Raw genomic sequence first — 23,160 nt, forward strand, 5'->3', positions numbered from 1 at the left:
GGAGAAAAAGCAGGAAGTAAGAAAAGCGAGACCGGGAAGGAATCATGGGAAACCAGTAAATTCCAAAAACACCCGAATAGTGAATCACGCAGACAGGGTAGAGCTAAGAGCTACATAGAGACACAGACATCACAGGGGTAGACAAATGCAATAACTATAAATGTAAACAGAAAGAATATGGAAAAAATATTTTTTTTACAAGAATACAAAATTAACTTACAGACAGAATCCAGGTTCATAACATTTAGAAGACAATGTTCTGTTACCACCTCCTATAGTGTGGGCAAGGGGCATACATTTAATAGTGAAAGGTGAAAAAATACTCTAAAATTGTGAAAACTATTTACATAAGACACTGGGCTGCATGCTCAGTCCTTCACCCTGTTCATCTCCTCTGAATGTCATGCAACTCTGAAGCAGATGAGGGACATCGTAAGGACAACACCATTGCCACCTCCTCATCTTCCCCCTGCTAATGAACAAACACGGAACAAATTACATTATTCAAAAGCATAACACACCTTGGTATACACACCAACATATGTAATCATGGGCTCTGGTACTTTAATAAAACACCACTTTTGTGTTGTACTTTTCATGTATGTAATATTTTGTTCCGTTATTTTGACCGGGGCTTGTTGGTGCCAGACGGGTTGATTTGAGTGTTTTTGTAACTGCTGATCTTCTGGGATTTTTTTTTTTCCACACACAATTGCTCTAGACTAGTAGTATTGTGTTCGGAAATGAAAAAACAAAGTTGTAAAGCTTGTATTTGTGCTTTTATTATTCAATTCATTAATATTTTATTTTGATTTAATAAAGAGTGGCAAAATTATTGTCACTAATAAGATAATTGAATATTATAATTGTTCATCCCATAGAAAAATCTTAACTGGATTACTGCATTCACATGAGGAACTATGGGAGGATTTCCCATTGGCCATGTTCATGCCTAGCACATTGGTTAAGGTGGTTGATTGGGTCCTCAGCATTGTGTCAGCATTGTGTGTCAGCATCTATCAACACTGACACACAACAGGGAAAATGAATAAAGATATGCTTGATCTGATATATGACGTTTTACTTGTTGCATAGTGTGTGGAAATTGGAGAAAGAGTTTATAAGAGCTAAGCTATTTCTTGCCGGGCCTGGCTCTAGTCTTCCCCAACTCTGACAACCTACAGCTTGCACTATGGAATAAACTTATTTCGTATTTTTCCAGCTCTCTCTTTAAATAGCCTGCAATGATTGATACCATATATGGCATTTAGGGGCGTCAATCTATGCTAATCACAAATGATGTGCACACCCCTTTGGTTCATGATTACTTGGGATTTATCAACAACACCTGCTAATACAAAAAAAAAGGGTGTGTATACACGCGTTTGATAAATCCAGCGGAATTTGTTAGTACATATATTCAGAAATCAGGCCCATTGTATTTATTTAATTATACATTTGCCAACAAAGGGTGGTAATTTTAGTTTACTATGTTCACTCACTGACAAATGTTACAATAGCACCACGGTGTCTCAGCCACAACTAGGCCACACGACTGAAATTGGGCTGACAAGTCTAACCCAGGCATGTTGGGCCTCCCACTTTCCCTCTCCGGTACCCCAATCTCTCTCCCCCATTGTCTTGTTAGCTTGAAGGAATGAAGATGTGGAACTTTGGGGATGAAAATATGCAGTTGAAACATACTAGGCTGAACAGACAACAGGCACTCACAGAAATCAATGTGGGGTCAAAAGTCTTACTCAAAGGCCAAACGCTTCATGGATCTTATTGTGGCTACACCGGGACTTGATTGACCTTCCGTGTCCCAGTCATGGACCTCAACCACTAGGCTACAGGTCGCCCCATAGTTTATCAATTAAGGAACATGGAATAATAGATTTCATTATTTTTTTCATTTTTGATTTTATTTAGTATGAATCAGCATGTTTGGAATCTATTCACTTTCGTGTATTTTAGAAAACTAAGCCAGAAAACTGGTCTTTCAAAGACAATTACCTTTATTTATACCAAATACTTACAGTATACCTCATGTGACCAGTTGTTAAGGAAGCCAAGCTGTCTCACGGGGATATTCCCTATAAATAAAGTAATTCTCCTACAAGAAATACATTTGGTGGTCTAGCAAAGGAAGCTGTATTGGCAATGTACAATTGAACAGACTGATTTTTAATTGGTGCTTTCCTTCATTATACATTGAGTTACTTTGATTTCAGGAGTTTGAGGTGATGATAAGAGCTGGGTGAAAGAAAACAATGGATATTTTGAAACATCAAGAATTGGATCCACCACAATTCTGTTATCCATCAGCTAATGGATCTTGTATTAAACCCAATCAGACTTGGGCAGCTCAAGTTATATTGTATGTATTCTTTGTGACAGGAATTATCGTGACAATTCTTCAATTCTGGATTGTAGGGCTGTGGAGGTGTGGAGACCACTCAACCTTCCTCCTCAATTCCTCCAAAAATGTACCCCCCACAAATAAATTGTATTGGAGAAGGAGGGAGACTGGGAGAGATAGGGTTGGTAGAGGGATTAAGAAAAAATGGCAAAATGCAAACTCCAGTCAGGAATCAAACCAAGGATATTGTTGTGAGGTGAAGGTGTTATCCACTGCACCACTGTGCCACCACACAGCTCATGCTACTCATTTCTATATACAAATCTCATGAAACCTTGAGAGGAGAAATAGAATCAGACTAAAAAATGTATTGGCCATTAGGTCAGGGAATTCTTGAGGTCATGAAGGACCCTGACCAATTAGCTCAGAATCTGGGAATAAATAGCACTGCACATGCCACACATACAATACTGTGCAGAAGTCTTAGGTACCCTTGAATTTATTATTCTATAACCAAGGCTGTCTGAGATCAGAAGCAAGAAGCCAACCAAAGTCTGCAGAAGAACTGTGGCAAGTTCTCCAACAACCGCCCTGCTGATCGTTTTATAGAACTGCAGGACAGCGTTGGCTATCTCAGAGAAGTGATGCAGTTTTAACATCAAAGGGTGGTCACAAAAAATATTGATTAGATTCAGTTTTTAACTATTCTGCCAAATTACTAAAATGTAATGTACAATGTATCGTACGATTATTTAGGACCTTTCACTGAATTATTTTTGAAAGAATCGTATCTGTCCAGAATGTTATGCAGGTGCCTAAGACTTTTGCACAGTACTGTATATTTCACAAAATATTGTCTGTTTCATCACCAGCAGTCATAGACTGCCAGCTGAAAACACATAAAGAGCACTGATAATACATTGTACTACTTCAGGAACATGCTTCCAAGAATGCTATCATTAGGATAGGCACTTCAGGCCATTCAATTGATAAAGATGATTGTTCAAGAAATGAAAGTGAATTACTCTACAATTTGTAATAGAAAAAAATAAAATAAAAATCACATGTTCTTAAAGTGCACATTGGCAGATTTTCGATTTCAGATTTGTTGCATATCCTTTGCATGTCATGACTTATTGATGCCTGTTCCATCCTACCTACCATCAGAGTTTGGATATCTTATGTTCAGGTTGCCCTACAAGCGATACTAAAACTCATTTTATTTCCATGGATCTCTATGGGAATTGGGGGTGGGACTAGATTCAGCCTTAAATTATGCTGATACAGTATGGAACACATTTGTTGGCTAAATAGCTTTAAGTCATCAAGGGATCAAGGAATCAAATGAGCCTCAATCCACAGTGCTGCTGCCAGATATGCAGTAGATACAAAAGTGATTGTTTCTCCTGACAAATTTTTCTGTTTAACTCAATGGAAAAAATATTCAGGAGAAACAATTTATGCATCTACTGCATATCTGGCAGCAGCACAAAATGGGGGTTATGTATAAACAATGTTGATGAAACTAAAATGTATAAGAAACCTGAAATCCCTTTCTTAAAATCTGAGAATGTGCACTTTAACCTGCAGTTTCTGCAGAAACACATGGTTAGAAAGTTAGTATTACCCAATCCTGATCTAAAGTTAGTAGATTAGTAAGAAGACAAGGGAAATTGAAACAATTAGGGACGCGTGAGTGACAGAAAGGGAGAGAGAGAAAAAGCATGAATGCAAGGTTTACAGAAAGACATGAAAAAGTGTATGCTAAATAATGAACGGAACATAACATGAAACAACATAAATCGTGACATAACAAGTTTGCGAAATGTGACATGAATAAACTACATAACGTGGCAAGACAAGACTAACAATTAAATCATAACAACTGAACATGAAATGTAACATGACATGAAAACTAAATGTAAGAAGAAATAAAGCATAACAACTTGGCGAGACTAGACTAATATAATACGTGACATGACAATAAAGTAACTAAGACAATGACTAAACATGAAACATGACGTGACAAACATGAAATGTGACAATGTTTTTTTTTATTACAAATCTTTGATTACAAATTGTGGAGCACAGAGTGAAAGACAGGGCCATGGCCTTTAGTCGCTTCACGTGTAGTTAAACTGACCCAGTCATGTGTTTCTGTGGATGTGTCACTCAGAAATGTAATGGCAACGATTGAACCATGAGACATGAATTTTTTGGGCCAGTGGGCCAATTTATTGACAGAAATTTTAATGCTGCAACTTTAATTATGGATTCTTTTTACCACATTCATTTATAATCTGCTGGTATTGATAATGCAAAAATGCATTGGAGTCATTATTTTTTCTAGAATATGTTTTACTACCATAAATCATATTTTTACAATAAATATACCATACATATAAACTATATTGTACAATTACAGCTTTCATCTGTAGTTCATAATAGATTTGCAAATAATATAAAAATGAATGAGAACCAAATTGTATTTGCTTCTGACATCATACTTAGTCCAATAAAAACAATTACACACAGAAAAAGAAAAAAAACTCAACAAATACACAACCAGAAGAGATAGCTTCCTCAAATTAAAATATTACATCACTTTTCCTATACATTATTCATGCAAGTGAGGTGGGTCACCTTCTTTGGTTGGTTCGAGGATATAAACAGTCAGAACATAAAATAGATCCATAGCATCAAAGAAATCATACCCATTGTAAATAATTTCAAGATACCTGAAGCATAATAAGTTAACGGAAGAGACATACTCATTAGCAAGTTGTTTTGTGGTGGTGGTAGTGAAAAAATACTTTCACTACCAGTCACTCCATTTGACAGGTGTATTTGTGCTTTTATTATTCAATTCATTAATATTTTATTTTATTTTGATTTAATAAAGAGTGGCAAAATTATTGTCACTAATAAGCCAATTGAATATTATAATTGTTCATGCCATAGAAAAATCTTAACTGGATTACTGCATTCACTTCAGGAACTATGGGAGGATTTCCCATTGGTCATGTTCATGCCTAGCACATTGGTTAAGGTGGATTTGATTGGGTTCTAAAACAGTTGTGTGTCAGCATCTATCAACACTGACACACAACAGGGAAAATGAATAAAGATATGCTTGATCTGATATATGACGTTTTACTTGTTGCATAGTGTGTGGAAATTGGAGAAAGAGTTTATAAGAGCTAAGCTATTTCTTGCCGGGCCTGGCTCTAGTCTTCCCCAACTCTGACAACCTACAGCTTGCACTATGGAATAAAATCAGTTTTTCATTGTTCTTCCATGAACTTCAATCTACACCTCAGATAAGTGTTTTTCTTTCGTATTTTTCCAGCTCTCTCTTTAAATAGCCTGCAATGATTGATACCATATATAGCATTTTAGGGACGTCAATCTATGCTAATCACAAATGATGTGCACACCCCTTTGGTTCATGATTACTTGGGATTTATCAACAACACCTGCTAATACAAAAAAAAAGGGTGTGTATACACGCGTTTGATAAATCCAGCGGAATATGTTAGTACATATATTCAGAAATCAGGCCCATTGTATTTATTTAATTATACATTTGCCAACAAAGGGTGGTAATCTTAGTTTCCTATGTTCACTCACTGACAAATGTTACAATAGCACCACGGTGTCTCAGCCACAACGAGGCCACACAACTGAAATTGGGCTGACAAGTCTAAACCAGGCATGTTGGGCCTCCCACTTTCCCTCTCCGGTACCCCAATCTCTCTCCCCCATTGTCTTGTTAGCTTGAAGGAATGAAGATGTGGAACTTTGGGGATGAAAATATGCAGTTGAAACATACTAGGCTGAACAGACAACAGGCACTCACAGAAATCAATGTGGGGTCAAAAGTCTTACTCAAAGGCCAAACGCTTCATGGATCTTATTGTGGCTACACCGGGACTTGATTGACCTTCCGTGTCCCAGTCATGGACCTCAACCACTAGGCTACAGGTCGCCCCATAGTTTATCAATTAAGGAGCATGGAATAATAGATTTCATTATTTTTTTCATTTTTGATTTTATTTAGTATGAATCAGAATGTTTGGAATCTATTCACTTTCGTGTATTTTAGAAAACTAAGCCAGAAAACTGGTCTTTCAAAGACAATTACCTTTATTTGTACCAAATACTTACAGTATACCTCATGTGACCAGTTGTTAAGGAAGCCAAGCTGTCTCACGGGGATATTCCCTTATAAATAAAGTAATTCTCCTACAAGAAATACATTTGGTGGTCTAGCATGCAAAGGAAGCTGTATTGGCAATGTACAATTGAACACACTGATTTTTAATTGGTACTTTCCTTCATTATACATTGAGTTACTTTGATTTCAGGAGTTTGAGGTGATGATAAGAGCTGGGTGAAAGAAAACAATGGATATTTTGAAACATCAAGAATTGGATCCACCACAATTTTGTTATCCATCAGCTAATGGATCCTGTATTAAACTCAATCAGACTTGGGCAGCTCAGGTTATCTTGTATATATTCTTTGTGACAGGAATGATCGTGACAATTCTTGGGAACTTGGTTGTTATCATCTCCATTGCGCACTTTAAACAGCTCCATACACCAACAAATGTACTGTTGAGATCTTTGGCAGTGGCAGATCTGCTACTTGGAATGATTGTGATGCCCTTCAGCATGATTAGATCTGTCGAGGGCTGCTGGTACTTTGGGGATGTTTTCTGTTTATTGCACTCAAGTTTTGACATGTTCCTCACCTGTGTATCAATTTTTCATCTTATTTTCATTGCCATAGACCGCTATCAGGCAGTGTGCAATCCACTCCATTATTCCAGAAGAATAACCATCCCTGTTGCATGGCTTATGAGTGCTCTGAGTTGGGTCGTTGCAGGTATATACTCGTATGGTCTTATTTATTCAAAAGCTAATATAAAGGGGCTGGAGGAATACATTGCATCTATATATTGTTTGGGTAGTTGTATTCTGCTGTTTAATTCTTTGTGGGGTGTCCTGGACACTTTAATTGCATTTTTTCTGCCTTGCTCTATTATGATTGGATTTTATGCCAAAATATTTGTTGTGGCTAGGGAGCATGTAAGAAGGATTGGAGAAATGAATCAGAAACATTTGAATGAAGAAAATAAGAACAAACTGTCTCAAAGTTCTGAGCGCAAGGCAGCAAAGACACTGGGCATTGTGGTGGGGGTCTTCATTCTTTGCTGGATGCCTTTCTTTGTGAACATGATTATTGATCCCTACACTAACTTTTCCACTCCTTTAATCATCTTTGATGTGCTTGTTTGGCTAGGTTACTTTAATTCTACTTTAAATCCAATAATCTATGGTTTATTTTATCCTTGGTTTCAAAAAACATTTAAACTTATTGTCTCTTTGAAAATATTCACTCCACATTCTTCAAATATAAATATATTTAATGAAAGATAATTTTATAAAAGCTTCATGTCTTGAATTTTTTTTTATTAGTTTGATTACGATTGTGAATCTCTGTTCCAATCATGAGTCAACCAATATTCGTGCCTTGTTTTAATCTCTTAATATAGCCAATTTTTTCTGTTATATTATTGAAATATTCATTCATTCATTATCCTAACCCACTTATCCTGAACAGGGTCCTAGGGGGGCTGGAGCCTATCCCAGCATACATTGGGCGAAAGGCAGGAATACACCCTGGACAGGTCGCCAGTCCATCGCAGGGCACACACACCATTCACTCACACACTCATACCTACAGGCAATTTCGACTCTCCAATCAGCCTAACCTGCATGTCTTTGGACTGTGGGAGGAAACCGGAGTACCTGGAGGAATCCCACGCAGACACGGGGAGAACATGCAAACTCCGCACAGAGAGGCCCCAGCCGACAGGGATTTGAACCCAGAACCTCCTTGCTGTGAGGCGGCAGTGCTACCCACTGCACCATCCGTGCCACCCCATAATTGAAATATAAGATTACCTATTATAACTATCATAATACATATTCAAAGAAATGTGCCTTACTTTTTCAGCTTGAATGTCACAGTGTAGAGAGACAGAAAGAATAGGGATTGATGGGGAGAGACATGCAACAGGTCATATGGTCAGATTTGAACCGCCAACGTCAGATCTTGAATTGAACATGTGGATAGTGCAAACAATCCTTAAAAAAATAAATAAACTATGTTTCTAGTTTTCATATTCTAATTTTACTAATAATTACTTTCCACAATACACGGTCATGTGGTTGGGACAAAGATATACAGTGCAGTGCGTAAATATTTGGACAGTGGTACAATTTCTGTTCCTCCTGGCTCTGTACTCCAGCACATTGGATTTGAAATGAAACAATTAATATGAGGTTAATATACAGTCACCTTTAATTTGAGGGTATTTACATTTCTGGGAATAGCATCCCTTTTTATGCATAGTCCCTCAACTTTAGGGGACAAAAAGTAATTGGACAGTTGGCTTCTCAGCTGTTTCTGATTAGTCAGAAAAACTATACTCTTCACATTGAAATATCACCTTTTTTTAAGTCAATGCCGTTTTTCTTATTTTTATGAATTGTGGATAACAGAGTCCAAAATGCTGCGACCTCCGGTGGTCATACCACGAAAGTGCCAGGGGTAAGGGGTTAAACGCGTATTCAGGAACGTAATTACATTACAGTACAGTACAGTACAGTAATTACAGCACAGATTGACGGGGCTTTAATTTGACCTTTTTAAACTCTGTTTATGCAACTATTTGCAGTGTAGCACAATAATCACAATATGAACATTAGACTTTTATTCTTTGAGACATAAATAACTATTTTGGACATAATGTGGCTTAAATGAAAATAATATCAAGAAAAATGGCACAAGCTTTTTCAAATTTAGGAATAGCGAGTGTGGTTGGAATGAAATCCAGCATACACAGAACCGAGTGTGAGAACCATTTGGGTGTTGGGTTTTTTTCTTTACATCACAAAAATGTAGAGCATTTTCCAACATGCATTTTTACTTTAATTTCTTGAAAAATGTAGGGAACTTGTGGTTCATGCCTGTACTCAAGTACCCTGTACTCTACCTATGCATTAGGATTGATCCATTCAGATGTTCTGTACATCGTAAGAAAGTAGGGGCACAAAAACATATATTTAAAATAGGATAAAGACTTATAAAATAAAAAAGGAAAACAATTCAGTAGCTCCATCATTCCCCTCAAGGGAAGACATTTGCAGGAGAGCAAATGATAACATCATTTAATGGGACTGACACCTTAGGTTAGCCGGATGCCTTTGAGAGTTAATCATCATTAAAAGGCTAACCTCACATAGAGGTGCTAACAGAGTCCCATGGTCCCATTGTTAAGATGGACAAAACAGCACCATTATGTGGATGTTTGTACTGCTGTCTCAGCAGATTAATTCAAATAGATCCAATTGACGTGATCATGTGAAGGGACCTTGGAAAACATGGTGTAGTTTTCCATTGAGAGGCATACAGGGAACCATTAACTGTCCTATAGTCTGAGGTGTGAATGCTCCTAAAACAAATTGTCTGCTTCCTGCATGTGTAACTTTTAAATTAATATAAGTTGTAATGGCAGTTGGTTCAAGTTTGAACTGTCTGAATTATAAATGATGTCAGTTTTATTAAGTATTTGTCAATACTTAAATAGTTGAAGCAGTTGATAATATTTCACATTGAAAGGGTAAACAATTGCAAAAACATTGCCTTCTCCTTTGGCCTTGGTTTTGCCAAAGTGGCGTTACCCAAAAAATGAGACCTGTTGTCAGTTGTTAGAACTATAATTGTTTAGGGGTGTGAATTAGGAAGTACCAGACATATCTATTTCTGGAAACCCCAGGATGTCTTATTTGGCTGCAAGATGAATGTAGGACCTGCAAGAATTGCTGTCATAAAAAGCAGTATTTATGCAATGAAATGTTGTTGTAATTTCATGTACCAGTAGCGGGCAATGCAAGGCAAAGCATTAGGTGACTGAAGTAAGGAAACAAAGAAGAAGCAAGAAATTGGGTTTTTAGTAGTGCTGGGAAGTTTGATTAATTCAAATGAATCAGTACATTCAAGTCAATACATCAAAATGAATCAAACTTTAAAATGTTTTTCAAGTTTCCAGCTCTTCCAGTAGAGTAGGCTATTTGTATTCACACATAGTTCAATAACTATCAATACAAAAGGCGAAGTTAAGAACAGTTACTAAAGTTATAGTTACTACTATAAATCATGCACATTTGAGCATCTATAACAATTAATTTTTTCCGCAATATCTCTGGGAAATAGTGTATTGACATAAATATGAAAGGCTATGTTGTGAACAGGCAGTACGGATGGCGCAGAGGGTAGCACTGCCGCCTCACAGCAAGGAGGTCCTGGGTTCGAATCCCCGTCGGCCGGGGCCTCTCTGTGCGGAGTTTGCATGTTCTCCCCGTGTTTGCGTGGGTTTCCTCCGGGTACTCCGGTTTCCTCCCACAGTCCAAAGACATGCAGGTTAGGCTGATTGGAGAGTCTAAATTGCCTGTAGGTATGAGTGTGTGAGTGAATGGTGTGTGTGCCCTGCGATGGACTGGCGACCTGTCCAGGGTGTATTCCTGCCTTTTGCCCAATGTATGCTGGGATAGGCTCCAGCCCCGCTACAACCCTATCCAGGATAAGCGGGTTAAGATAATGGATGGATGGATGGATGGATAGTGGATGTTGTGAACAATGATAAAACAACTGTGCCATCAAAGCATATTTTTCCAAAAGCAGGACAATTTGTTTAGACAACATGGTCTTCTTGATTGCCAATTTGCAATAAATTGTTCAGTATTTAAAATAGGCTACACCCAGTGAGCACCTATTAGGAACACCCATACAGCTACCTATTCATGTGATTACCTAATCAGCCAAACATGTGGTTGCAGTGCAATGCATAAAATCATGCAGATACGGGTCAGGAGTTAATGTTCACATTGTGGAATGATTGTTGCGAAAAACAAAAAACATCCAGTGAGCAGCAGTTCAATGGGCAGAAATGCCTTGCTAATAAGATAGGTCTGAGGAGAATAGGCAGACTGGTCAAACCTGACAGGAATTGACAGTAACGCAAATAACCACACATTACAACAGCGGTATGCAGAATAGCATCTCTGAGCACACAACATATCAAACCTCTAAGTGGAGACCTCTAAGTAGGCTACAGCAGCAGAAGACTTAATAAGTCTAAAAAAGAAGTCTAATGAATACCTAATAAAGTGCTCACTGAGTGTATGATGTAGCGTACATGTATTAGTATAACCAAGACCCAGAGGGGTTTTGTATTTTTATTTCATTTATTTTCCTATTCATATAATATCACTATTCTTATTCTTTATTCACATTATTGTTATTATTAGTTTTGCATTTGTTGATTTCATGTGCTACCTTTATAATATTTTCCACTATGATTTGAACCATATTTTATATTCATATTTCTATTTCGCTTGATTTGTTGGCAATTTTTTCAGTGAAGCATAGCATCATTCCGGCTAGTTGCTTTATATTAAATCAGTCAAATGTAATTGCTACAATTGGTTCATATTATGTAATTAAGGACAATGCAACCCCATTTATAAACGGGAAATAATAGCCTGCTATGCTCCACTGGGTTCAGTTTTGATAAATAGCTAATATGTATGTGCGGTCTCCGATATAATATCGGGTCCTTGCAAGTATTGGTGATAAATCATTTTAGAACTAGTAGCCCCAATGAATAGAACCGTGATCAAGGGTTCAGAAACAAAGGGAATGTTCTAAAATGAATAAGGTGGGAGTCACTTTTGGAATGAACAGCACGGGGTGGCTGTAGTTTAAAAAGAGGAAGTTAAATTTGCGCCTGAGGCCTTTGTTAGGACAACCAGTTGCGTAATTCTGGGTCTTACCATATTGGTAATTTGTCCATTTGAATTTACAGTGAGAGGCGGCGCGGAGTGTGTCATCAATGACGTAGACGGAGGCATTTCCCTGTTTGAAAATTGTTGGTCAAGAGTTCATTCACGGTACAGACTGGCAGCATCTGGGCAAAGATTACAGACTGTTGGCATCTGGGCAGTTATAGCACTGGGTGAGGTGTTGGGAGTTATTGCCCCTTTCACTCAACACAGTCTTCTGCAGTGCTGGGTGAAAGAGGAAGAACACCACAGGGCTTACTTTTAAAGCAGGGATGGGTCAGGGATTTTGGTAAGGGATCAATCTTAGTGTGTAAGGTTGATGGGATAAGGGGAAGGGATTCACCCACTCAGGCTATTCACTGAGGAGCTTGTGTCTAAACTAACCATGTTAGCAGCCAATTGACAACAATTTAAATTGAAATGGAAAACAATGACCCAATTGCAGAAGCTGCAGTTGACAGCTCCCCTAGGAATCTCTTCTGATGCATTGTCCCCCCCAGTTCTTCTTCGGTTACTAGGAATTTTTAACTGTTCCAAGATGTGGACAGTAGCCAGACGAGCATGTTCCAGGGTTGTCCGGGGTTTACTGTTCAGATATCTCCCATCGGAGGGGAGCTCCTTAGGCGCATTCATATGCTTCTGGTCAACATCCCAGGGGTCAAGGTGGACATACACTCTTTGGGGGTAAAGGTGACAATTGATTAAGAGAAGTCCAGGAGAATCCGATGAGGAGTTGATCTGATGGCCATTAGCACCAAAGGGAGTTTCTCATCCCAAACTTTAGCATTAGCCTTCACAGCATACCAATGATGGTATGGTTGGCTCGCTCAACCTGTCCTGATAACTAAGGGTGGTAGGTAACGTGGAACTTTGCCTCGACACCCAGCATTTCCCACAATGCAGTCATTACGGTGGCCGTGAAGTGAGTGCCCGGGTCAGAGCTGATAGACAAGGGAAGGCCCCAACGGCTGAAGACGTGGTTGACCAGCAATATAGCAGTGGTTTCAGCCGTGTCATTAGTAGCGGGGAGACACTCGACTCATTTGGTGAATGCACAGGTCACTGTGAGGAGATGCTTGTTACCCTTTAAGGATTCCCCTCTTCTGCAGAGGAGCTCGGTGTAGGGGTTGTGATGGCTGAAACTGGCAGCAGAGTAAACAACCTTTTACATACTCTGTGATGTCCTTAGCCATGAATGCCCCGTACGCCACCTGGTTTTATATGTGGCTTTGGAACCTATATGACCCCCACAAGGTACATCATGGGCATGTACGATCATCACCCCCCTATGCTCAGCTTGAACGACCCATCGGGATGGTTCCTGATCATTTGGGGTGTACACCAACAGCCCTTTTTCTTCAGGTGTTCTCTGAGATTACACAATGATCATTGGATTGTTCCAATGATTCTACTGAGATAGTGTCTTTTTGAGGGTCAGATATAAACCGGTAAATAGTTTTGATCTTTCTTTTGCATGGCGACCAGGTCGTGTCACCAAGCCTCCTACCCAAACACAAGTACGTGTGAGTGCCGTCTTGTTGGTCTCAATCATTCTGAGCCTGTCTGGGGGTGATGGCATTCACTAAGCAGGTGTTCACTGCTGGGAGCCACTCTTCTTGGAACTGCCAAGGGGTGCCTTCGAATGTGCCAGATTTGGCTGACCAATCTGCTTCATCATTGTCATCCTTGTCCGGGCCCGGGACTTGAGAGTGCCCCCTGACCTTTCTCCAGTATATACTTATGCATTGATCACTGACCAATTTGTGACCAATTTGTGACCAAGTTCTGAGTGTTTCACAGCCTTTCCTCTGGCATTGTTCATACCATTCTGTTTCCATAATGGGAAGTGGGAGACACTGGGAAGTGGGAGTCTGAGCAGATCACCAACTCTGTAATGTTAGACCAAGCAGCCTGTTGTAGGACAATAAGCACACGGGCTATCTCCGCATACTGGCTAGTCTTTGACCCAAGTAAACTCAGGGGGGATAAATGTAATCCTGTCCAAATTGAAAACTTGATTTGAAACTTGTGAGTTGTATACATTTTTGTATATAAGTTTTGGCTGCTATCGGGTACCGTAAGATCTTTTATTATTATTATCATCCTACAGTGTGCTGATACAAACTGCTTCAACAGTCTGTTGGATATCATGTAAGTTTTTAAACAATCTTTTGTCGATTTCTCTAGCATGGGTATGAAACTGGGTTCACTAGCATAAAAAACACTGCTGTTATAATTCCTGATGAGAAACCATAGTCATTAAAAATGTAAATCAGTGAAAAGAGAGCAATCCTGCTAAATGTTCAGATTGGCCACACTATTGTCATCTTTCACATTGTTTGTCACTGTCATTTTTACACATCTGTTTGTCCCCAATAGGTCTCTATCCATTGGCACTACAGTAAATTGACACAATCATCACAATTAACCAGTTATCCCACACTTTCTTTGCGTTGTAATTATGTTGTTGTTATGCTGTTATTCTTCACATTAACTTTAACCATTTACAGAGCTGTCCTATGCGTTTTCTTCATGTGAATTCCCCATGTACAATCGACAACCACCCCATGCCAATTGCATCAGCATACTTTAGGTGTAATACTATACGATTACTTGCAATCTACGGCTAACCGGGAATTAGCTGTCTCATAGGAGAGGTCCCCCGAAGAAGAATACAAATATGCTTCCAGAAAGACCAAGAAGCTCCATTTTGCAAGCAAACCTTGTAGAGATACACTACAATATATGAGCCAAACAATATAGAACAACAAAAATAATTTGGCATCTCTTATTCATTTAATTTTTCAGGATTTTGAGTAGGGAGCAGAGACATGAGAGGATGGATATTTCAACACACCAGGAATTTGATGCACAGCAGTACTGTTATCCATTAGTTAACACATCCTGCATTAAAGGAAGGCGAGCTGTGGCAACTAGGATTTTTTTATACATGCTATTTGTGACAGGAATGACTTTAACAATTCTTGGTAACTTATTTGTCATCATCTCCATTGGCCACTTTAAACAGCTCCACACACCAACAAACATGCTTGTGATGTCTTTAGCAGTGGCAGACCTGGAGCTTGGAGTGTTTATGTTTCCTTTGAAGATGATCTCATATGTGGAAGGCTGCTGGTACTTTGGAGATATGATCTGTTCGATACACTCCAGTTTTGACATGTTCCTCACAACTGTCTCAATTTTTCATCTGATTTTCATTGCTTTAGACAGATATCAGGCAGTGTGCAATCCACTCCATTATTCCACAAGAATAACAATCCCCATTGCATGGCTTATGAGTGCCGTGAGTTGGTTCATCCCAGGTTTCTATGGATTTGGCCTACTTTATTCACAGGCAAACATAAAGGGAATGGAAGAATACATTTCCTCAGTTAAATGTTTGGGTAGCTGTTTTATTTTTTTCAGCCCTCTGTGGGGGATTATGGATGCAGTGATTTCATTTTTTGTGCCCTGTTTTGTTATGATGGGGTTTTATAGCAAAATATTTTTGGTGGCCAGGGAGCATTTGAGAAGGATTGGAGATATGAATAATAAAATACGTGTAACTGACGAAAGTCAGAGCAAACTGTCTCAAAGTTCTGAGCGAAAAGCAGCGAAAACACTGGCCATTGTTATGGGGGTCTTCATTTTTTGCTGGATGCCTTTCTTTCTGCTTTCGATAATAGAACCCTTCACTAACTATGCCACTCCTGTTGTTGTCTTTGATTTCTTTCTGTGGCTAGGTTACATTAATTCAACTTTAAATCCTATGATTTATGCATTATTTTATCCATGGTTTAGAAAAACATTTAAGCTCATTGTCTTTTTTAAAATATTCACTCCTAATTCCTCAAATATAAAGGTATATCCTGAAAGGTAATTTGAAATGAGGCTTTCATTTTGTAATAAAATCAAGACCCATTACATTTTAAATGAATTTAAAAAAATGATTTGCTTTGTCTGTAGGAAATGAACTAAACGGTCGGCTACAGGTCTTTAAATGAGCACAAAATGTAGTCATATTGTGTCTTAAATAATCATGAAAATAATGTCATTAAGAAATGTTACAAGCTTTTTAAAATATAGGAATAGCAATTGTGGTTGGAATGAAAACCAGCATACACAGTAGAGTTTAAGAACCACTTGGGTGTGACAACAGCCATTTCTTGGAAATTTTATGGAAGCATTATTTTCTTTATATCACAAAAATGTAGAGCATTTTCCATCACACAGTTTTCCTTTAATTTATTGATAAATGTATGCAAGTTCTGGTTTATTCCTGTACTCATGTAACCTGTACTCGACCTATGCATTAGGATCATAAGAAAGCAAGGGCACAAAAATATACATTTAATAAAGGATAAAGACAAAAAAAAGTCAGTACCTCCACCATTCCCCTCAAGGGAAGACATTTGCAGGAGAGAAAATGATAACATTTTGAAAACTTCGGGCTGCCTTTGAGAGTTAATCAACATTAATAGGCTAACCTCACATAGAGGTGCTAACAGAGTCCCATGGTTCCATAGTTTGAGATGGGCAAAACAGCACCATTATGTGGATGTTTGTACTGCTGTCTCAGCAGATTAATGAAAATAGATCCAATTGACATAATCATGCGAAGGGACCTTGGAAAACATGGCATAGTTTTCCATTGAGAGGCACACAGGGCACCATTAACTGTCCTACAGTCTGAGGTGCTAATGCTCCTAAAACAAATTGTCTGCCTCCTGCATTCATATTAACATTACCCTTACAAATAGTAAATAACAACAATATTAACACTGAAATCTTTGACATTCAGAAAAACTGTACTGTAATTATCAATTACATTGATTACTGTAATAATCAATTATTTGTGCAGTCATTTGAATATGCTAATGTTCCTACAATTAATCAATGAGACAATATACAGTAGTGTTGCATCATACTTGCTTAATATGTAACCACGTGTAACTGTTCTTGGATGATTTTACACTCATTTTGGCATATTTGAGTTTGAACTTTTTTTTTGATAAATCCTGCCTATTAAGTCTCAAACTATTGGTTAATACCAAAGCTGAAAGGGTTTTTAACATTTCAGGCTCTGATCATGTTAACCATGACATTCATGCAGTTAAGTTCAGGTAGCAAGTAAAACAATGGCAAAAAGATTTCCTTGGAATCCTGTGAAATTTTGCCAGTGTGGCATTACCCAAAAAAAATTAATTTGAGTCCTGTTTTCTGTTGTTACAATGTCAGTTCACTACCCTGCTGTAAAATCCAGCTATGCCAGTTGACCATCTTAAATAAAGCTGGTCTAGCTGGGTATGTGATGGTCAACCAGCTAGCTTGTCTGAACTGGTGGCTGTTTTAAAACCTAGCTTGAGCTGTTTTTTCAGCAGAGTAATAATTGTTTTCAAGGGGTGTGAATTAGGCATGCAGTGCTTTAATGAATTAGACATGCAGATATAAGTTAATTTATACTGTTAGACATGTCTATTTTTCTATTGGGGATTAGGGCTGAAACGTGCAGTTATTTATCTGCAAGACGAATGGTGGACTTGCAAAAAATTCTGTCATAAAAACAGTATTTCTGCAACGAAATGTTGTAGCAGTTGCATATATATAACTAGACAGGAAAGCACGCCCTCAGCCAACCTAAGCAGTGAAGCACCCGGAAGTATGGCTGCTGATGCAAAACATTGTGCCTCCCATTGATAGAGAATGGGGAATATGACATGGAATTAAACTTCACTTCAGGTATTTTGAAACTCGATTAACAGTTGATACGTTTCATATGAAAAGCGATATATATTTTCCCTTTATAAGGTATATGTGCCGTAATGCCTAGGCCTAGAAATGGCTGTCCCAGATTGGCAAACCTGCTTTTTAGCAAACACCTCATTGGCCCATCGATCAGCTCAACTGTCAAAGCACGAATATCCCTCCAATACATATTCAACTTTGCGCCATATTTCATTGCATTCTAGGTAGTTCTATGACAGAGAAAGGAGTGTAAGAGCTAGCCAGCTAATTAAAATGCTCTTAATATAGGTTGCAAGCAAAAACACCTTGAAGTAAGCCATAACACAAAGCTCAAGTCATATAAGTTATGCATTTATAGCTACTAGGCAAGCAAGCTTCAACTGGAAAAGTTGCCCAAATAAAATTATAAAGTTGCTTCGCTAAAAAATGATTTTCTTCAAGCAGCCTCAAGTTCAGGTTGGTTAATGTTAGCTTACCGTTTACGTTTGCTAATGTTAACTGCTGCAAGATTCAATGGCCTATTGTTGATATAGTAGCCTATATCCATCATCTACTGCTGTATATTCCATAATAATATTACTGCTATACATACATATATTACTATTATGCTTTATCTACCATATACACATTGTAATAGCCACATGTTGGCTGTGATTAATATGTTACTACTGCCATTAATAATAATTTATATAATGATCTTGATGTAATCACACACAAAAAAACCTAATATAGTATATATTACCCATTTATGGTACGGACATTTCAATAAAATTGGTTTCACATTCATTCGTAGTCAGCCTACACTGGCAAATTGTATGCCACCTGCTAATTACCTGTATCAATCAATATTACAACTAATACGATACTACTATTTAATATTAACTAGCTTGCGGTTTCCCTTATCCAATGTGATTTTTGTGATGTGAACTTTATAGTTGCATAAAAGTACATTTTCTTTATATTTTCTTTTAGTTCTCTAAATACATTTCCTTTTGAATGTACATTATGTATATAATAATTTTAAAATAAATATCCTGATGATTCTCAGTGACAAAAGGCATGTTCATTTTATAGCACAGATTATAAATTCACTGAGTAAATGTCTAAGGAAATCCTGTCATATTTGACAAATAGCCTACTTAATCACACCCAGTAATCCTACATGACCCATAAATTGTAGACAGTATGACACAAAGCATTTTTAATAGACAGTTTTGGTAACGTTAATGCTGTGAATAGATTTCTCAGACCTAACATTGAATATTCTGTCTTTATTCAACTAAAATGTCAAGCATGCTGTTCATGTATCCTTAAGAAAAGCTAACGTAAAACTGAACCAGAGACAAAAGGGATAGTTCTGACAGGTAATTTATTTAAATGCATTCACACAAATGTATGGAGAATCCCCATAACTCTCACGCGAGGGAATGGTTAATCGTTCATTAAACAAGGTAGGGTGATGAATGCCATTGCATTAGTTAACTGGCTAAGCTAATTGAAATGATCAGTCTATCTTCAATACTCAGAACAGAGAAATCAGCTAATAAGTAAAATGAACAAAGGTTAGTTTTAACTTTGCGTGTCTTCTAACTGCAAGAAACGAGATAGCTAGCTAGCTGAACATTCATTAATAACAATCATACTAAAAAGTAAAGTGGTATTGTAGTAATGTGCCATGTCCAGGCCTTAATGCAGCTACCTAGCAAATGCATGTTTATAATATTACTTTTATGTTGCTAGCTGCATTGCATGACCAATTGTACAACCAATAAACTTTAAAATCTATCTTTGAAGTGATGTGCTTACGATTACGACCTTGGCTATGTATTTAGCCAACCAGCTAGAAAACACATGCAGAAAGAAACGTGTTGTGACCAATGGCATATAGATATAGACAAGAGATAGGAGACAGTGCTCCATAGACTTTCTGTTATAAAAAGGCATTAAAATGTAATATTTTCCTAAAGCCTCTGCACCAAAACAATTGTCTCACAAAGAGCTATGCATAATGAAGTGTATTGCTGAAAAGAATTGACTGATTAGGTTTTCTTTGGTTGTTAAATCAGCTTGGATTTTTATATTGAAGTCAATGGGCAGAAAGTTATTTTGCACTCAGCAGACATTATTCTGGGTGCATTACTGCCTGGACCCTCCCACCCTCTCCAGTTACTATGTACGCTCTATGTATTTTTGCTGCGTTGGGAAGTTTGATTCGTTCAAATGAATTAGTACGTTGAAGTCATCATCAAAATGACTCAAACTTTCAAGTTTTTTTTTCATTACATTAATGGCATTTGTCAGACGCTCTTATCCAGAGCGATGTACAACAAAATGCATACCCATAACCAGGGATAATTGCGCTGAAAGACCCTAGAGGGAAGTACAATTTCAACTGCTACCTGTACAACAAAGATAAGGACCAGGGCCTTTTTTTTCTTTTTTTTTTCTTTTTTAACGAACAAATAAACAAACAACAAAGCAAAAGTGACCAAACTTAACTGTCCAAATACTGCTTACCAAGCCAACTAAAAATACCGATACACAAAGTAAATCACAAAGACAACAATTAAGGTTCACAGGGAGGTAGGGAGGGACGGCTAGAGGTGCAGCTTGAATAGGTTTTGAGTAGGCTATTTGTAATCACACACATAGTGACTACAATTCACCCAGAAGGCATATACAGAAGGCGCTGTTAAACACACGTCATTACTACTATAAACCATGCACATTTTAGCAGCTATAACATTTATTGTACAATATGTAAAATATGTAAAAACCAAGCATTTTATTTGAAAAGGTTGTTTGAATATCTCAGAAACTACTGATCTCCTGGGATTTTCACGCACACTAGTCTGTAGAGTTTGCGAAGAACTAAAAAAAAAGTTCTGCAGACAGAAACGCCTCGTTAATGAAAGAGGTCAGAGGAGAACGGCCAGACTGGTCAAAGCTGACAGGAAGGTGACAGTAACGCAAATAACCACACATTACAACAGTGGTATGCTGAAGAGTGGCTCTGAACACACAACGCATCATAACTCTTAAGTGGATAGGCTACAGCAGTAGAAGTCTAAAAAATAAGTCTAATAAATACCTAATAAAGTGCTATACATACTCAGTGAGCACTTTATTTGGAACAACTGTACACCAACACATTCATGAAATTATCTAATCTGCCAATGATGTGGCAGCAGTGCAATGCATAACATCATGCAGATACGGGTCAGGAGCTTTAGTTAATGTTCACATTAACCATCAGTATGGGAAAAAATGAGACTTTTCTGCATTGTAATTATGTTGTCGGTATGTTGTTATACTTGACAGTAACCATTTACAGAGGTGTCCTGTGTGTTTTCTTCATGTGAATTCCCCACGTACAATTGACAACCACCCCATGCCAATTGCATCAGCATACTTTAGGTGTAATACGATTACTAGCAACCCATGTTTAACCAAGAATTAGCTGTCTCATAGGAGAGGTCCCCCGATTAAGAATATAAATATTCTTCCAGAAAGACCAAGACGCTCCATTTCGCCAGCAAAACCATTAGAGATGAACTACAATATACTGAATGAGCCAAACTATATAGAACAACAAAAATAGTTTGGCGTATATTATTCATTAATTGACTTTCTTCAGAATTTTGAGGAGGGAGCGGAGACATGAGAGGATGGATATTTCAACACACCTGGAATTTGATGCACAGCAGTACTGTTATCCATTAGTTAACACATCCTGCATTAAAGGAAGGCGAGCTGTGGCAACTAGGATTTTTTTATACATGCTATTTGTGATAGGAATGACTTTAACAATTCTTGGGAACTTATTTGTCATCATTTCCATTGGCCACTTTAAACAGCTCCACACACCAACCAACATGCTTGTGATGTCTTTAGCAGTGGCAGACCTGGAGCTTGGAGTGGTTATGTTTCCTTTGAAGATGATCTCATATGTGGAAGGCTGCTGGTACTTTGGAGATATGATCTGTTCGATACACTCCAGTTTTGACATGTTCCTCACAACTGTCTCAATTTTTCATCTGATTTTCATTGCTTTAGACAGATATCAGGCAGTGTGCAATCCACTCACTTATTACACAAGAATAACAATCCCCATTGCATGGCTTATGAGTGCCGTGAGTTGGTTAATCCCAGGTTTATATGCCTTTGGCCTTCTTTATTCACAGGCAAATGTAAAGGGAATGGAAGAATTCCTTTCCTCAATTAATTGTTTTGGTAGCTGTTTTATTTTTCTCAACCCTCTGTGGGGGATTATGGATGCAGTGTTTTCATTTTTTGTGCCATGTTTTGTTATGATGGGGTTTTACACCAAAATATTTTTGGTGGCCAGGGAGCATTTGAGAAGGATTGGAGATATGAATAATAAAACACATGTAACTGACGAAAGTCAGAGCAAACTGTCTCAAGGTTCTGAGCGAAAAGCAGCAAAAACATTGGGCATTGTTATGGGGGTCTTTGTTTTTTGCTGGATGCCTTTCTTTCTGCTTTCGATAATTGATACCTTCACTAACTATGCCACTCCTGTTGTTGTTTTTCAGTTCTTTATGTGGCTAGGTTACATTAATTCAACTTTAAATCCTATGATCTATGCATTATTTTATCCATGGTTTAGAAAAACATTTAAGCTCATTGTCTTTTTAAAAATATTCACTCCTAATTCCTCAAATATAAAGGTATATCCTGAAAGATAATTTGAAATGAGGCTTGCATTTTGTAATGAAATCGAGACTCATTACATTTCAAATTTATTTGCTTTTCACAAAATTTACCAATATTTGAGTCTGCTTTGCTAGATTTCATTTTATGTGTCTGCAACTACATTGCAAGATTAAAAAGTGTTATCCAAGCTATTGGATATCGAGCTAAATAAATCAATATAATTTTGCCTGCTTGGATGAGCATTTCTCCTCTTTAATAATTCATGTAGCCTCAAACAGAATACAAAGAGAAAAGGTCTTACTTTTCAAATATAATTCATGCAGCTGGAATCAATACAGGTTAATTATATTACTCATAGATCCAGTCAGCAAGAGCGCAAAAGCCCACAAAAAAATCATAATCTATCCAGGCTCACTCCCTGAGGGGGAAAGTTTGGCAGTTTCCATAGGAAATTAACAAAGC

General features: G+C 37.8%; 3 protein-coding genes across 3 annotated transcripts; all 3 read left to right on the plus strand.

Moving 5' to 3' along the window:
- Positions 1-6,768: 6,768 nt before the first annotated feature.
- On the plus strand, positions 6,769-7,806 carry LOC133129041 (trace amine-associated receptor 13c-like). Its single transcript, XM_061242854.1, has one exon. The coding sequence runs from the start codon at positions 6,769-6,771 to the stop codon at positions 7,804-7,806; it is 1,038 nt and encodes a 345-aa protein (XP_061098838.1).
- A 7,309-nt stretch (positions 7,807-15,115) lies between these two features.
- LOC133128275 (trace amine-associated receptor 13c-like) lies at positions 15,116-16,156 on the plus strand. Its single transcript, XM_061241662.1, has 2 exons — positions 15,116-15,184; positions 15,296-16,156. The coding sequence occupies exons 1-2, from the start codon at positions 15,116-15,118 to the stop codon at positions 16,154-16,156; spliced, it is 930 nt and encodes a 309-aa protein (XP_061097646.1).
- Positions 16,157-21,689: 5,533 nt separating this feature from the next.
- LOC133128276 (trace amine-associated receptor 13c-like) lies at positions 21,690-22,730 on the plus strand. The gene has a single exon (XM_061241663.1). It carries the CDS (start codon positions 21,690-21,692, stop codon positions 22,728-22,730), a length of 1,041 nt encoding a protein of 346 aa, XP_061097647.1.
- The last annotated feature ends 430 nt before the right edge of the window (positions 22,731-23,160 follow it).

The sequence above is a fragment of the Conger conger genome, chromosome 5 (genome assembly GCF_963514075.1).
Source record: "Conger conger chromosome 5, fConCon1.1, whole genome shotgun sequence".
NCBI lineage: Eukaryota > Metazoa > Chordata > Actinopteri > Anguilliformes > Congridae > Conger > Conger conger.

Bases quoted from the DNA above. Each gene is read 5' to 3' on its own strand.
- LOC133129041 (XM_061242854.1), top strand. From the start codon at position 6,769: ATGGATATTTTGAAACATCAAGAATTGGATCCACCACAATTTTGTTAT.
- LOC133128275 (XM_061241662.1), top strand. From the start codon at position 15,116: ATGGATATTTCAACACACCAGGAATTTGATGCACAGCAGTACTGTTAT. The intron at 15,185-15,295 runs ATTAAAGGAAGG...TCCATTGGCCAC, and splicing joins CATTAGTTAACACATCCTGC to TTTAAACAGCTCCACACACC.
- LOC133128276 (XM_061241663.1), top strand. From the start codon at position 21,690: ATGGATATTTCAACACACCTGGAATTTGATGCACAGCAGTACTGTTAT.